Source organism: Trichoplax adhaerens, genomic scaffold, assembly GCF_000150275.1.
Source record: "Trichoplax adhaerens TRIADscaffold_54 genomic scaffold, whole genome shotgun sequence".
Lineage (NCBI taxonomy): Eukaryota > Metazoa > Placozoa > Uniplacotomia > Trichoplacea > Trichoplacidae > Trichoplax > Trichoplax adhaerens.
This window is the reverse complement of record NW_002060994.1, coordinates 11,933-28,892: the sequence shown is the minus strand read 5'-3', so window position 1 is coordinate 28,892 and position 16,960 is coordinate 11,933. Positions and strand designations below refer to the sequence as shown.

General features: G+C 32.4%; 2 protein-coding genes across 2 annotated transcripts; one reads left to right on the top strand and one right to left on the bottom strand.

The window, feature by feature from the left end:
* Positions 1-582: 582 nt before the first annotated feature.
* Positions 583-1,332, top strand: TRIADDRAFT_62455 (uncharacterized protein; the record flags this gene model as incomplete). Its single annotated transcript, XM_002118384.1, has 1 exon — positions 583-1,332. One exon carries the CDS (start codon positions 583-585, stop codon positions 1,330-1,332), a length of 750 nt encoding a protein of 249 aa, XP_002118420.1.
* Positions 1,333-6,191: 4,859 nt separating this feature from the next.
* On the bottom strand, positions 6,192-16,364 carry TRIADDRAFT_62454 (uncharacterized protein; the record flags this gene model as incomplete). The annotated part of the gene is made up of 20 exons (XM_002118380.1): positions 6,192-6,245; positions 6,940-7,104; positions 7,196-7,252; positions 7,458-7,640; positions 8,122-8,268; positions 8,396-8,536; positions 8,783-8,980; positions 9,066-9,335; positions 9,406-9,738; positions 9,892-10,053; positions 10,164-10,343; positions 10,590-10,709; positions 10,855-11,008; positions 11,088-11,272; positions 11,354-11,669; positions 11,784-12,241; positions 12,362-12,516; positions 12,656-12,784; positions 12,926-13,144; positions 14,963-16,364. The coding sequence occupies 20 exons, from the start codon at positions 16,362-16,364 to the stop codon at positions 6,192-6,194; spliced, it is 5,028 nt and encodes a 1,675-aa protein (XP_002118416.1).
* Between the last annotated feature and the right edge of the window lie 596 nt (positions 16,365-16,960).

The window sequence follows — 16,960 nt, the reverse complement described above, 5'->3', positions numbered from 1 at the left end:
GCCTTGTCTTCAGTGTATAGCAGTGGCACAGTAGGTAAATGTGAACTAACTGGAGCCCGATGCACTGTGCGGTTGATGTACAACTTTATTTCATTAAACTATGCATGATAGCTAATGTTTAATGGGGTGCAAACTCAGCAATTTACGTGCAAGTTATAGTAAATTAAAGGAAATAAACCCAAGTCTAACTTCGGAGTTATGATATGCTTACACATAAATTTTGATCACTTTAGAGAAATTTTAAAGACTTCCTTTTTTAACTGCAGAAAATAATAGCAGTGTATCATAAAAAGTGAACATAACAGCATGTTATCAGTATCAAGCAAATACGCTTAGCAATCGAGGTACGGTATCGTACCGTAAAGACAAGAAAATCCTTAGTTGGGTTTCTTGAATGTTTAAAAGTTAATCTTAATGAATAACATGTTGATAAATATATTTAAAATAATAAGCCCAAATAAGCAGATGTTTCCATCTACAATTAACTCAATGCCGTAAGTTACAAACATAGCCAATTATAATTACCGTACATTTAACATTTTGCCATACAAAACGAATTTGCGATGTTGGGTCATTCACGTCATGGATTATTTGGAGAAAGAGTTGCGAAATGCTGTTGAATTGTTTCTTGGCGATAAATCTAGTCATTTACATGGAAAAGATGAATGCTTTTGGTTAGATTTACATCTTAAAATTGTAAGCAATATGATACGTTCACAAACGAAACTTGAATGCTACTATGGAATCTTGGATAAAATTGTTAAAAATATGAAGAATATAAAAGATGAAGCTGATCCGTTGTATCTGAAATTACGTAAACAATTTAGTAAGATTATGGAAGCCTTGATCGAAAATGAAAATGGCCCATCAGAGCTCTATTATGTATTTGGAACACTTCAATTTGGTAATTATGAAGATACTTCAGGAAACCCAACTTATCCAGCAATATATAAAACTTTTGCAATCGGACCTAATAATGGCGATGACTGCCGAAAGAATTTTGCAGATTTTGTTTATGACATTAACAGTCAAAGTCTTCTATCATTTTTTGTTATGCATTTTGATAAAAGTTTTACCGATAAATGCGGAGATCTCAATTTAGAAAATTGTAGACTAGAACGGCTATCAGATCCAACAGAAATTCTTAGCCTTCACGTTAGAAGAGACTCTAAATACTACAGAATTCTGATCGTTGATAAACAACAGTTGATATTATACTTAGTGGTTCGCTTTTATAGTCGCTTCTATTTTTTGTCCAATTTTTATATGTGTAACAAAACCAAAAAAATTATAATTAAGCCCGATTTACTGGATGATTTTGTAGATTATTAGGGCTGAATAAGGTAATGCTAAAACTATAAGGTAAAGTGTTCCAGTGTCCACTTAGCTATTTAATCGTTTGGTAGTATTTGTTAGTTTTGCTTTCGTGGTTTTACATTATGCAGGTTTAATTTATTTCGAAAATAAATCTAGAAATTTAAATTTCTCGGAAAGTGTTTCATGGATAAGAGTAAAGGAATGCCACATTTAATTACTATGAAAATAAGTATTTTAATAAAATGGTATTCTAAGATATTTCCTTAATAAATAACAAATATTCAACAATTTTCTTTCTAATTCACTAAGTCGTTGCTAATATTTCGTCTTGTTACAATATCGCATATGATTGGCATGATATAAAAATCTGTAACTTATTTAGTCTTTTATATGGGTAAAAAGATTTACGCATGATGTTGAACAGATTATAATTATTTGTCCGTAAGGACAAACCAGTAAGGGATGTGGAGGACTTTATGTAAATTATTAGAAAACCATTTTTTGTCATTAAACTGAAATGATAACTGTAATAGGTGATACTTTGAATAGGTCTTGAAGTCTAGATATGAAATGCTATAGTAGGCAGGTATTATAATGTTCGTAAGATAATGTCGTTACATCCCATTTTATTTTCTTTGTTGATGTTAGAATTAAGCACCTTCTTAGCTCGCTAGCATTAATAAAGTTTTCAACATTGCAAGATTATTTAGGTGCAGTAAAGCAGGCTGGACTAATAAATCTTTTGCCATATTACAAATTGTGGTGTATCACTAAGGTAATTTTATTGCACTGCAAGACAAAATTACTTTGTAACCCTTCATTTTTCATATTTCTATGCGTGCGATATTATAGATAATATAGATATAAACATAGATATCATCTTAGTAACCAGAAGTGTGGTTTGTTGCTTGAGCCGCCATTTAATTTATCATTCTTAGTGGACAGTATTTGTTCCTTGTACCTATGTCAGATCTTGCAACATTATACTGTATATCAGGTACAATTTTTCAATTAGTTTCTTTACCGATACTAATTTACCTTTAACATTATACAGTATATTGGATTTGTGGTATAATCTCATTCTCAGTATCAGCACGCTAATTAGTAAAATTTGAAACATTAAGGTACCTTATGAGTTTCGAATAGAATATAATTCAGCAGTACCTTTTTGTGGGACTGACAGTGAGGCATAGGAGTTGCCATACGATCATAAATCGGCCTGCTGATTATGACAGTCTCTTTAAAAACCGTAAGTATAATATCTAAAAACCGATTATTGTAAAGTCACACACGCTTGCGGTGTCACATCTATTATTTTCTTGATTCCAAGAAGATGCACTTATAATCGTAGTGTAGTTTTGGTTTCAAATGGATCAAGAAACTAATACTTTTTGACGTGCTTGTTGTTGTACGTATTACATATTTCAGCTCTAAATTGGAAGATTATTAGTTAGCAGCCACATTTTAATCAAATTAGTGCATTTCTGATTAATTTAGTAGAATGAGTGAAGTTAAGTATACTTGGTTTAGTATATTGCAAGGACTACTCGTTTTTTCGGATAGTCCCTACATATAATTATACCTCAATTACAGTTTGTTAAAATGTTGATAAAACTTGCATGGGTATATTATTTAAGTATGCAACCAAACGAAATACAGAATTTTTAATTTTAAACTCTAAATACTTATTTTTGCTACCTCGATGTTCTTATCAAAGGAGGCCCAGCGGCTGATCATCATCACGTATATAGGATTGCAAAACTATGTTATCTGTACATATACAAACTTCGACTAGACAAAAATTTGCCGTAGCATCAGCTCGGTAATATTGAAAGTCTGAATGGTGGCTTAGCAATATAACAGGTCTCAAGATAAGTCTTTAGTTTCAAGAAATACGAATTGCAAGAGGCGAAAATTCTCTGTTAAATTTTAAATAAGATCAAGCGAATTTATTCGAATTAATATGATGGTAAGACAAAATAAATTCATGTCTTCTATACAATTTATGGATTAATATCAATATGCCGTATGAGTGAAGTAGCAACTTTTTGCTCTAATATATTTAGCGATTTGCAACCAATCTCAACTGGAAATTATTGGTGACCTAGAATTGTAGGATTAGAGTTAGTACAATTTATCAGTTGAGTGAGAGAATCAATCTACTGGTTCTTTTCTTCAATTTTAAATTCAAATTTCCATGCATCGATATCGAGTTATAGCGAGGTAATAACCTATAGCGGCTTACAATACTGTAAAATTTATCATTATTTTGGAAATAACATCAAATACAAGTTGTAGACTTTTCCATCTGACCCTAAATACCGCTACCAAATACATGCCGTAAAACTTGACTGCAATATTATAAACATCGAACGAGTAAAGTACCCGCTCATTGCGTGATAATCCATGAATGCGTGAAAAGATTTCAGGAAGCGCTAGCATATAAGCGTATTGCCGTCAGTGTTGATGTCCCGTATATAAATTATGTATGCACTTAAGGCATGAAATCTCATAGTTAAGTTCGAAAAACCTGCTCAAAGACTACACTTTTGAATTTCCGATTTGTAGTAATAATTGCTGAGGGCGCATGTCTTACTCTTGAGAATGCACCATAAGGCAATACATTAGTAAAGAATTGAGTTGATAATTCCAGGCCAATTTTATCGAGAGTTTGGCATTATAATTTGTTCGCTGTATTTGCGAATACTAATCGTACAGAAATTTTAATCTTGCGAACATGAAAGGCAATTCATTGTCAGAAGGCGTTATTTTGATTCGAGGTATCATGGCTATCTTTCCTTGATGTGCACCTTGAGTCATAATCCTACCCTAAATAGTATATCGATGTGTATAGGTGACTTGAATTCGCGTATCATTAAGGATACCATTTTTCTTGTCAATGTTTCTCAGCCATATAAATACGCACCTAGCTTTGAGCTTTAGGCTATGAGGAGGCATTCTTCCTACCGGTAAAAATGTGTTCAATTACTCGTTGGAATGACATCGTGCTGGCCTCTACCAGTTCGTCAACACTGATCTATTCGCGTACTTGTCCATTTGTTCGGTGAACGACTTGATTATTAATTTCGTTAACAATATCTTATGTTAGTGAAATAATAGCCCGCACTGCAAGTTAAGACGGGTTTATAGGATTTCCAAATACTTCAGCGATAATTTTGTGATGGTCTGCTACTACTTTAACAGAAGGAGGATGTGTAATTAATCCTTCATGTTCTTGTTCCACTCGCCCTTCGCAGACTTGTAACAAAACGTCTTGCCTATTTGGATGGCAACTCTGATCTTCCCGCATATTTTGTGACTGTAACACTTTTATTACTCTTCGTCAAAGGTAACTTCTATTTAAGCGCATTTGTACGACATGGGTGGAAGAAGCTTTTTTGAAAACTGGAATATCTCAGTTATTGACGTTAGAAAATTCAACATTCACGAATAAATTTAAAAGATTGATCTGCGTCGATGCGTTAAATACTGCATCGAAAGGAAACAATTCTACTTTTGGCACAACACTCTCTTTAGCTGCATACCCCTAAAGTAACGTTACAACGCATATAATATTTCTATGTAGTTCTTTAACTTTTAATCTTTAAGTAATTGAGTAAGTTAATGTTAGAAATTGACTATGTTTATTGCCACAATTTTAATCTTTCTTTGGGTGGACAGATTAAGAATTATGCGGCACTCATGACGGAAATTTTTGGTGTAATATCTAGAGGGCTATAAAATCTTTTTTTACTTCACTTATCATGAAGGGCCAAATAGAAATTTTCATTTAACGTTAGATTAGGGGTCCGATAAAATAGATTCATTCACTAGATTGATAAACTGTAGTTTAAACTCATTATCTTCTGCTTATTCACTTCTAGAATTTTGAGTTCCGGAAAGATCGTTTATATTTCGTAAAGTATGTCAGAGATTTCTCTTCTCGAATTTTGTTAACTTTGCGTGGTAAAACTTGTACACTTATAAATGAAGTTGTAGCCTAATCTAATAAAGTCTATGAATACCGTACGACTACTTCATTCTCAAGTTGCAAAGAATGAGCTAGGAACATTACAAAAGGTGATTATCAAATACAATTTAAAGTAAATTCTTTCCTTTGTATCTCAATACTGTACAATATGAGTTGTTGATAGATTTTGCCTTCATTTGCAATTTCGTATATCTATCCTATATTAAATTAAAACATGAAAGTTTTGCTTTGAAGGGTTAATGGCACAAGCCTCTTAATTATGTTCCATGTTTAGAAGTCGTCAAAGAAGTAATATCTTAAATTGTAATCTTCATTCGACGACTCTAGATCTGATGAGAATTAACTGAGTAAAAAAGTTTATTCCATGCCGCTAAGGTTTGCATTGTGCTGCTAACGAAAATTACGAAGGAAGGCTTTCAGAAACAGTCCAGAAAACGAAGTACTTTAACGCTAAATACTAGATTATCATAAATAACTTTATTATTAAAACTAATAAATTATTCACGAGTTTATGACATCGAGTATTATCATCAGATTTGCATCAATTTTAATTGATTTCCTGATTGTGTTCATATCCCATTGCATGGGATCACATATTTTAACTTTAAATGTGATACCTTTGTGGTGCGTATCTAGTGTGCTTAATAATATCGATCGCGTATTCGAATGATTGTTACTTATTATATATTATACCAGTACATCATTAGTTTGATACGGAAGGTTATTTATTCTTATCTATTCGTTCGTAATGATAAAATCCATCAAGAGAAAGTTTCATGATACTGTGTATTTTTTGCTAAACACTTATCGTTGGTTGGCTATCTGCGAGTTATCATTTATGAGTGTAAGTTGAAAACTACATTTCAGCTGATTTTTATTCAGATTACAAAAGAGATGAAAAGTTTACTTTGGCGTACGGATGATTAAATTTTTCATTCTAAATCAGTTGTTAATGAAGATTAAATCGCTTAAGTATTTAGGTGCGGCTTTTCATTACGAAATCCTCTTGTGCAAAAAGGCATAATTTGTGATTAGAAGATTAGTTCCTCATTTTAGAACGATTAAATGTGTATAGAAATCACAATAAGTATATAATATCAGCTGGTAATAGTCAAGTTAATAGCAATCAAAGATAATTCTATTATGTAACACTGGAATTTAGGATCCCTGGTAAAGTGATCTTCGTGTTAATCTAATAACGTCAATTAAATTTGAGACTAGCTACATACTTATGAATTGCAGAAACTTGTTATCCAGTAAATTTAAATTCTTACGACAACATTAAACATGATTCACTCCGTATCTACACTGCAATAGATGATACTCTGTATTTATGTCACTTTTAGGCTAAAAAATAATGGTTGGTATAGTTTCCAGCTGTAGTACTCGTGGCAGTAAATAACGAACGTGAATCTAAATTTTTCGTTATTGACCAGTGTAAAAATCCTAAATTCTTCAACCTTTCAAAGTTACGTGAATTTATTCTACCAGGTCTGCGAAGAAAACCAATAAAAATTTCATATTCTACTAAAAAATGAATACTGATGATGAATATCACGACTAATGAGTAGGCTTTCATTCTTGTCACATTTTACTGTAATAAGCGATGCCGTCACAGGTGAGTGAATAACCTGTACAAGTTGCATTTTCTCCTTGCGATGTATATAAATTTTACCACCATACAGATAAATTACAAAATTCTTGGTCAAAGTTTTTGCATATCTTGCATCCAAGGGAATATTTATGCTGCATTCTCTATATCCTATACTTCGAACTGATTGCTGGCTGTCATAAACCTAAATATAAAAGTAAGAGCACATTCAGGCTAATTCTTGCCTTATTAGTGTTGCGTAAAAAGTATTTACGGTCAATTTGATATTTGTTTACCACGAAGTCCTCCTTTATGCGCACATAAAAATAAACTGATTTCGGTAGACTTCGTAACTAGATCAAAATACGGAAAAGTAAAAAGTTGGTGTTATAACAGATATTTTATATGGCGGCTGCAGTATTTATAAAGCCTCAAATGAATGCGATAAAAGTAATTAGAAACCCATCTTCTTATGGTGCTCATATATCAGTGAACACTTCCGTTAGATCTAACATGATAATAATTTTCAATTGCAAAGATTACCCGATTTTTCCTTACCCATCCAATATATTTTTGTTCAAAATAATTTTTCAGGTGTTCTGAATCATCAATATCGATGAAGTTAGAGGGACTAACGCAATGAGATGTTACTGACAGATAACAAAGGTACGTAGTCGCTTTGTTACATGTCGTTAAATTGGTTTGTTTAACCATAATTTTGTCTGATTCAAATTCATAGACCTAGTTATTGAAAAGATATAAACTATTTAAGAATTAATTCAGTACGGTAAATAAACAGTGTTCGTCCATTAAGAAAGTATAAGAACACAAAAAATTCCGACTACTGCGGTTTTGAGCACGTTTTGAGAATTGCTTGTCGCCAATTAGATCATGAATACTACTGTCCCAATGGCTTTGAGTTATTTCCTAGCATACGGTAGTAAGATTTATGGAAATACTAATATTCAATACTTCTTTTTTAACAGGTTGAAAGCAGTATTTCATTGTTTGCTTCGTCATTTGTCGTTTTAAGTGAGTATAAATTTTAAGTTATTGATTAATACTTAGATCATACTTCATTATTTTATAGCTTCGTATAATAAGGACTGATACCTTCCTCAAAAGAAGCTAAAATACATTGATAGAATCCGCAAATTCTCCAAAATCTTCTAGAAAGATTATGCTTATAAAGTAATTTTAAATTCATTGTATGATTTAATACCTTGATATAGTGCATTTTACTTGATGTTCGGCAATATATTACAAAACTAAATTCATCATGATAGACGAACGTAGAGTAATAAGAATCATCCTCGAGTGTGGCTAATATATCTCCAGTTTCGTAAGCAAGCACATTAAATTTTAGTACCTATGGCAGAAGAGTAATAAGTTTACGTAATGGTTTTAGCTTGTTGCCAAGACGTCCAAATATAGCAATGAATAGATTAACTGATACAGCATTTAGGCAATATAGCATTTCAATTTCGGCTGCTAACCGTTTCTGATAACCAGAGAATGCATATGAGGATGTTATCACATCTTCTGTATTCAAATTTGCATTTAAATTTTTCTCTATTAACATTTAGGACTTCATAGTTTATCCAGACGTTTTCATTAATATTGTCAAAGTCTTTTCTCTGCATCAGAAAAATTTTAATTTAAGGCTTTAAATCGTTATATTTAAGCTACTGCTTCTTAAATTAGAGTCTAATACTGCTATTCATAATGATGTATTGAAAATAATTTGCTCTGGTGATATAAATTTCTATCTGGAATAAATTAGCAGGAGTCGTGATAACCCAGAAGGTTTCTGACGAGCTTTTGGCCTCCATTCCATCAAAGATTACTCTCTAATATTTAGGAAATGGGCTTTCTTTACTCACCATTGTAACGATATGACTATGATTCAGACTGTCTTTATAAAGATGGCAGTTCTTATTACAATAAGAAATCTCCACAATAATCAGACTCTTGAGATCTTCTATTAGAAATATTTTGTACATAGATTTAGAAGGTGCCATTTTAGCATTGGGAGAAATGTTACAGCATGACAGCTTTTCAGATTCAAGGCCCCTGTTTACCTACAGGTAGAACCTGGACATTAATACAACATAAGCAATGCTCAGTTATTCGGGAAATAACAGTTTCTATTTTAGTAAAATTTACCTCTAAGAAAACTGTGCCTTGATCTTTCAATCCTATTCTTGCAACTATTGGCATTCCTCCTATACAGGTTGACTCTGAAGCTACGATAACGGTATCATCTATAGGATCTTGAGAATTATAGTTCTGAACTCCATATTGATATATGGCCAGATTACTGGAATTATATACCCAAAGGTCTAGCATTCCTGGCATGAATGTTATTGAAACACTATTCTTTAAGCATTTTATCATGGTAGATGTGAATACTTGCTTATTTTCGTAGCGAAGAATCTACCAAAAAAAGACATCAAATATAAATAGCTTACATTGCTAGCGTTTCAGTAATCTATTACCTACTTACAAGAATTTTGCAAAACGATAGTGCGTCTGTCAAAATAGCAATATATGGACTATTATTTGAAATTGCAAAATCGATGATATATTCATTTTGATGAATAAAGAAGAAAGAGCTACAAAAGGATTCCGCAATATTTGCTTTTCCGATTTCAATTTCTTTACTTGGTATCATGCCGAGCGCATAGTTATAATTCAAAAGTAACAAATCTTCAATAAAATATTTTACACCTTTTAAGCATGAGATTTGTATCTGAACAAAGGTATCATCTATCATATTTGAAATTGAATACGGGACTCTCATTATCCATCGTTCCCTTAGAGATTTGACATCCCATATCTGAATTAGAAAGAACGTTTGTTATTACGTCGTTACTAAGCTCTAACGAGCGAAGGTTTAACGAGGTCTTGTAGTCACATTACAATTTATAGTAATTCGATATTTTGTGGCATCACTATCATCGCTTAATAATCTTGTGGCGCATATATTTACCATAATTTCACACTCTTGCAGATCACTGTCTCCGTGATTAAAGTTCTTATGCCAAGATAATATGTTTGATCCATTTTCAACAAAATCAAATCCTTCAGTCTGAAAATTTTGCTCCCTAGATTCACATACTTGTCTCAGTGTCATTTCTTGAACTTTCCAACACTACGTCAAATGGATTAGATTTGGTAAGTTGAAGATGACAAAACGTTGTCGATAAAAGATAATTAAAGGCATAATCTTGTAGTCAATAAACATCAAGCCCAGAACCTTACTTTAAACTTTTTCTTATTTGATGTTAAGGTAATTACAATAGACTCATCCATACTAGAAAAGCTCATGCATTCAGAATCCAGCTCCGATACGAATTCTCCTCGTTGGTTTCGGATATTCATCTTTTTCCCTTCATTCAAATCCCATACTTCCCAGAATTCACTAATATCTGTTTGATTTCGCTATTAATAGTCATAAAATAAACTTATATTAAAATGCATTATCATTCATGTGCACTATACCATGCGTAAAAACTATTTTTTGGTTCCATTAGCGCTTAAGAATGATCGGTAACTAATATTTTACTAATTTAAGATAAGTTAATTGATATGCATGATATAATTCAGCTGAAAGTTGATGGAAAATCGCTTGTTGCGGCTCATTTTGAATTTTACGCAAAAAAATTTGTTTTTAATAGCATTCCTTACCGATGCATTTACATAACGATATGCCATTAATTTACCAGTTGCAGAAAGTATTGCATTCGTAATATGTCTTTTTTCGACGCGGATATTAATTTGAGTCATTGATGATATGTAATTCCTTACCTAGTGTGGAAGAGTCAACGTTGGATAGAAATTAAAATGATTTAAATTATTATATTTAAAAATGAATGATAAGTATTTTAAACATTTTTGTACTGATTTAATCTGTCCCTGTTAATTTGCTAAGTAAACATAAACTTATGCGTACACTTATGGTGGAGACATCATGGCCATTATTGAAAGTACAAATTACATCTAAGTTTTCCAAACAAGTGCATGCAAATCTACGATGAACATCACTGAAGCTGGTGCCAACACTTATTGATGCTTGCCAATCGTCTAATACCTTCATTTCCGTTACCCTTAAATAATAGATATTGTTGGTTCTGCGATAATTATACAATTTCAGATTATGCTCATTATCAAGACTGGCTTTCTTACCAAGGTATGACATGAAAACTATGACCATATTTTCTGCGTTCCCGTGCCTCTATAATTGCATTTTCGTATAGCGCATAATCCGAATTTGAGAAATTCAGTACGAATTGAGTGAAATCGCTATTATTTTTTAACAAAAAACAACTATGTAGCAGCAAGATTTGAGACAGATGGTTCATTTCTTGATCCTATAAGAAGAGGAAATCACCGTCGAATCATTCTTACTCTTCGTATAACAGAAACAGTACCAAAACGTATTTTATATTTACTTTATCATCAAAATATTTGCTGAACTTATTTGCATCATCAGAGAGCCTTTTGGTAGGAATACCGTATTTCAGTTTTTGATCGAGAAATCGAACGTCAGTTGCAATCTTCTTAATGATATCTTGGTTTCCACTTGCAATAGCATGGTCTGTGATGAAGTTCCAAAAGTACTGATCACCTTTAAAAATATCCCAGTTGTTGGCATGTTTTATGTACGTTTGCAATACAAAATCTTCATGTAGTCCATGTTTCTCCCATTCATTATCTAAGAGATTCTTTAAGTGATCAACCATTAAGTCGTGCAAGATGGCATGATCCCTTTTATGTAATATAGAAAAGTAAGGACTTCAAAAACACGTACGTAAATAAATATATTGTATGCAAAGATAATTCATACGATATTCTGAATAATTTGCTTCAAGTTAAAATTACGTTCGGTATTCCGGATCTTCTTTGTAATTCCTGGACGTCAGCAAAGATCTACAATGAAATTGTTGCAATTTCATTCTGACAGTACTCAAAGGTAGCTTCCAGAGACTGCCAATCAAATTTACGGATATTTTCGACTTTCTGAAAATTCCAAGCATAATAAATAATTTTTGGTCATCCGGTTGTAACTTTTCTATACTTGCATTGAAATTTTTGTGTAACGTAGAGAAATAGCTATCGTCATTCTTGATTTGAAGATTCTTTTGCAAATCAATGAGATATTCCAGCCATTCTGCTTCGGTAGTTAACTTTTGGGCTGCGATTAAGGATATCATTAATGGTAGGCCTTGACATCTCTCGATAATTTCTGAAATATATCGATTTTTCGTGAAATCCTCTATTGGTCGAGATGGTTGATTCAAACGAAAGACTTCAAATGCCTCGCTTTTAGTTAATTTTGTCTTAAATAACAAAAGAGAATACTGGTTAATCAGTTCATAAATAAAGCGATTCTCTATTATATTAACACCTTAATTAAGAATCTTGAAAGAATCTGTAGACAAATATTTTAGTGTGTTTACATTAGCTTCAATGACAATTTGATCTGTTTTCAGCATTGCTCTAGTTTTATTTCGTGATATTATGATAGCTTTCCGATAAAAATCCAAGTATGACATGTAGCTGTCGTCCCATAGATCGTCGAAAATGAATAAAATTTCTGGTCCACTGCTATTTTCTGTTAAATAAAGAGATTGTAAATTTAAGCATCATGCAGTATGATGCAAAGACTATTAAACTCCTTGCACTACATCGATTCTCAGAATTAGATCAAAACATATTTCGAATGACAACTTGCACTTGCTAATCATTTCTACCGCGAATATGTTTCCTAATGAGACATCCCAGTACGTTTAAATCATTACAGTCAGAATCTGCGAAAGAAATTCCCAAAGAATATGCCAAAAGTTTTAACTTTGTCAAAAGTTCATCATCGCTACTATCACCTGCATAGGCAAAAAAAGAGTTTATCATTAGTGCATACTATTACCTTTTCATTCTGATAGGATTTTAGACATAGCTGAAATCTTCGTAGACAAATTGAGGTTATAACTTGATAAAATCAATAATATTTGAATAAATTTCACCTAAAGTTATCCAATAAGCGGAAAGGCGTGACTTATATTTAGGCATTTTTGCTACTTGTTGAACTGCTTGGCTTACGGCAACAGTTTTTCCGCCACCTCCTATCCCATATATCAGAATACTTCTTTTGCTGCTATTTTGAATTTCTACTATTTTGGAAACGATTTCTCCTACAAATTCTTTCCTTGTAATATACATTTCTGCTGGCGTATCTGGAATTCCTAAAGAAACATTTGCTATATGAAGTTATCTCATAATTTCCAATATCATAATTATCACGTCCGCCTTCAGTTAAGCGAATTTGCTATTTTGCTACTGATACTAATTTATTTTCGAATTGAGGATAAGTAAGTCTTAGCTAAATGATAAATTTGTGATTTAAACAATTAATTTAAGCTGTATTCTGCCAAGAAGAAGCGCAGAATAACTTACATAAAATACTATATAAAATCTTAATTATTTAAAATAGTCCTATCAAATATTAAAATGTATCATATAAACAAATCATTTTCATTATCGTAAGGACTGATTAATGCTATTATTGTTTCCAAATGTAAGACGGCTAGCTGTATGGTTTCCTATTCTAAATTTTGAAAATATCGAATTAGATCGTCATTATTTTAAACGCCTACTCGTTTTTTGCCAACAACAGTTCTTACAAGCACAGCATACCAAAGAATTTCTGGGATACTCTTACTTTAACAATTCGACTGGAATTATGCTTTATATTACAATACTTTTAGATCTTAAATAGTTTCTAATACAGTAACAAAAGATGAATATCCTTGTCTGGTGAGTTTACTTGTGATTTGTGCTCTGAAAAAGATGTCTATAGTACGGTATTTCAATGTTTTGCGTAGAAGTATTAAATTAGGTTGATCATAATGGGATATTTACTGTTAATACGATTAGTATACTACAGTAAATTACCATTTCAAGTACTTTGCAATCAGTACATTATAATTTTACAAAAATCCGTCTTTATTCTGTTAATTCACATGGCAGCAAGCAAACGATCAGAAAAATTATATGAATATTCCAGCCAAAGTTCCAAATTTTATAAATAGACATAGTAGGTAGATGTTGAAATTAAGCTCAAACAATTGTCTCATTCATTTTACTCTTTTGGTTTCTTAAAACTTTTTTACGTCTAGGGACTTATTATTAGATAGGGTAACTTGAAAAATTTACAATTTGTAGTTATTTGAGGAAATTTGACTACTGCATCAAATTTCACTTCAGCATTGAATTCGTTTGCAAAGCCGATATGCTATATCACCGAAGCTATAAATCTTAAAAGTCAAAATGTTTATCTATTCGCAAATTCAACTTTAAATCAAAACAGCCCGCCAAATATATAGTTATTTAATGACAATTTCGAGGTTAAGTAACTGGATAAAGTCAAACTTGATCCAAATAATTGCTTTACGTCAACATTCAAGGTTAATGACTTGATTAAATAAATGTTTGTTAAGTTACTTTGTGGAAACTGATGTAATCTAATTCATGTATTGGTGATCATTTCAAATTATTGTACGTAAAATGTATGACAGAGAAAAAGTGGCCGCGTATTCTGTTTAATGCTTTTACTGCATAAGCTGTATTGCAGGGAACTATTTTATGAACTTTTGAGCTAGATAGGATACTTAATAGAGACTAGATTAAACATGTCGTTTCACTAACGTAGATACTATAGTAAACAGTTACTAGGCAGCTAAATAATTTAAAACTGCAATAACACGGGAAGTTCAACGAAGCGGTCCTTAATTGTGATGTATATCCGCGCAGTCATTATTTATCACTACTGAACTTTTATTGCTTCTGCAATACAATGTTCGAGAAGTTTATACTCGTGAATTGAAAGCTTACTGTATTGCTGTTATACTATCAAAATCACAGCTGGTTGAAATTATAGAGTTCTAAGTGATTCTATATTGACATATAGCTTCTCACCTAAATTTCACTGTAATATCATAAAAATTTTTAATTTAGCTGTCCTAGATCATAGGCCACTAGATGCACCGTATTTTTCTTCTTACCTATAAGATCGTAATCGGAATTGAAATTGTTTTCCTGGTGACGAAAGTTACATAAATCCCCTTTATCAGGAATTTCTGTTCCTATTTTTGAACTAAAGGTTTCTTTAAATTCGCTAAAATCAGACTGGAGTTTATCTATATTGGTTATGGCTTTATTTAAGAGCCCTATTGCTTTACCAATCTCACTAAAAATTCCATTTTGCAATTTATTTACTATTTTCTCAACGCCTTCCTTTGTAATCATTTGATCTAAAATCTTCATGACGTCATCTATTTCTTTATGTAAATCTTCCTTATTCGGTAAACTTTGTACTTTGATCTTCAGATCTGACAGAATCTGAGCGGTAAATTGTTCATCTTCATTCGTAAGAGTTTTCTTTAAAGCCGATATAGCATATTCTCTGAGAGACTCAAAATTATGCAATGAAGACAAAGGGCTTAAGTATTTGTAATTCTTCCAATCACTGGTATCAAATTGCACTACGATCCAGCCCCTATCAGTGAACGTCTTATCTGAAGGAAGTTTACCGTCGTCAGTGATTTTTAGCTCAAAATCCTTATAAATATGGTAATCGAAGATAATTGAGGGTCTGCGATAACCCCATTGTTTAATGTACTTAATTTGGCTAGGAGCATATGAACCTTTACCTTTTTCGCCTACTCCTCCAAATACAAGGCCTAGCTGTGTAAGCAAGTCGCCACAGGCGATCTTTAGGTCTCTATTTTTAGCAAACAACTTTTCAGACGAATTCTTTGAAAAGCCATAGTATACTCCAGATACACAATTGCCGTACAAGTCCACTAACTGATTGTAACTATTACTTTTATTATCCATTATTCTAATTACGGAGTTATCACTTAGTGAGTTTGACTTAGCCATGTGATTTAGAACACGTTTTGCCGCCGCCTTCGCTAGTTTTCTTATATTAAGGTATAGGCAACCTGTATCCTGGGCTGCTGACAGTATCTGGTGTTCATACATTCTACAAATATCACAAGCCAGCAAAGCCACAAAGAGTGTAGATGAACTGTCGTCAGGGGGAAGAATAGAAATGATCTTACTAGCCTTCTCTTTATTAAGTTTTTTTTTTAATTTTCTGGCAGCAAATGTTGTTATTGTTAAGCCTAAATTTATAGGAACTGAAATTTCTGATCCAAGCAAAGAAGTCAGCGGTTTAGCGAAATCGGAAATGAATTGTTGATATTGCTCAAAATTTCTCCCAATTTCAGCTTCTATGTCTCCAGTAGATATACGATCATACAAAATCAGTTTTTGAATAAACTCCAAAATAAAAGACGAAATAAATAAGTGTATTTGCTTTATACTTTGATCTTTAGTATGTTGCGTGACGTTACGGCGTACGGTGGTACTGTGCTTTCTTAGTTTCAAGCGCTTGAACATTTTCGATGTTATTAATCACTGTAATGCTAGTACGAATAAATCGCCAACGCTAGAAGTCTTTCTGGCTACCGTAGATTTGCGATTTGAACCTTGAAGTTTTAAATAAATTTCTTGGATATTATTGAATATGAGATCTAACTGAAAGTGACTTCGAATAGGGATTGAAAAAAATTGTCTACTTAGGATTTTCCTTCCAACGATGACACCATGTCACTAGCGAAGAAAATTTGCAACTTCCAGTTGGTGGCCTACGAACAATGCTATAGTTAATTATCATTAGTTATCAAACTCCAAAATATCCGATTTCCGTCCCCTATATCGTAAAATCGGAATGTCAACTACTTTGACAGATGATTTTATACTCTTGATACGTAGTTGCGCGTTGATTTCGTCAATTGTGTATTTAACTTTGTCAACTCCCATTGCTGGTATACTTGCATAGTGAAGTGTTTAGTTAAATTTTGGTGAACATCAATCTTAAGGCATCATGCTGTGCTTGTGTAAACCGAGTTATCCTTATTCTGTATTGCAATGGTATTCCAGATTAAATAACTGACATGCCAACACATCACCGCAATCAAATAAAGGCTATAATA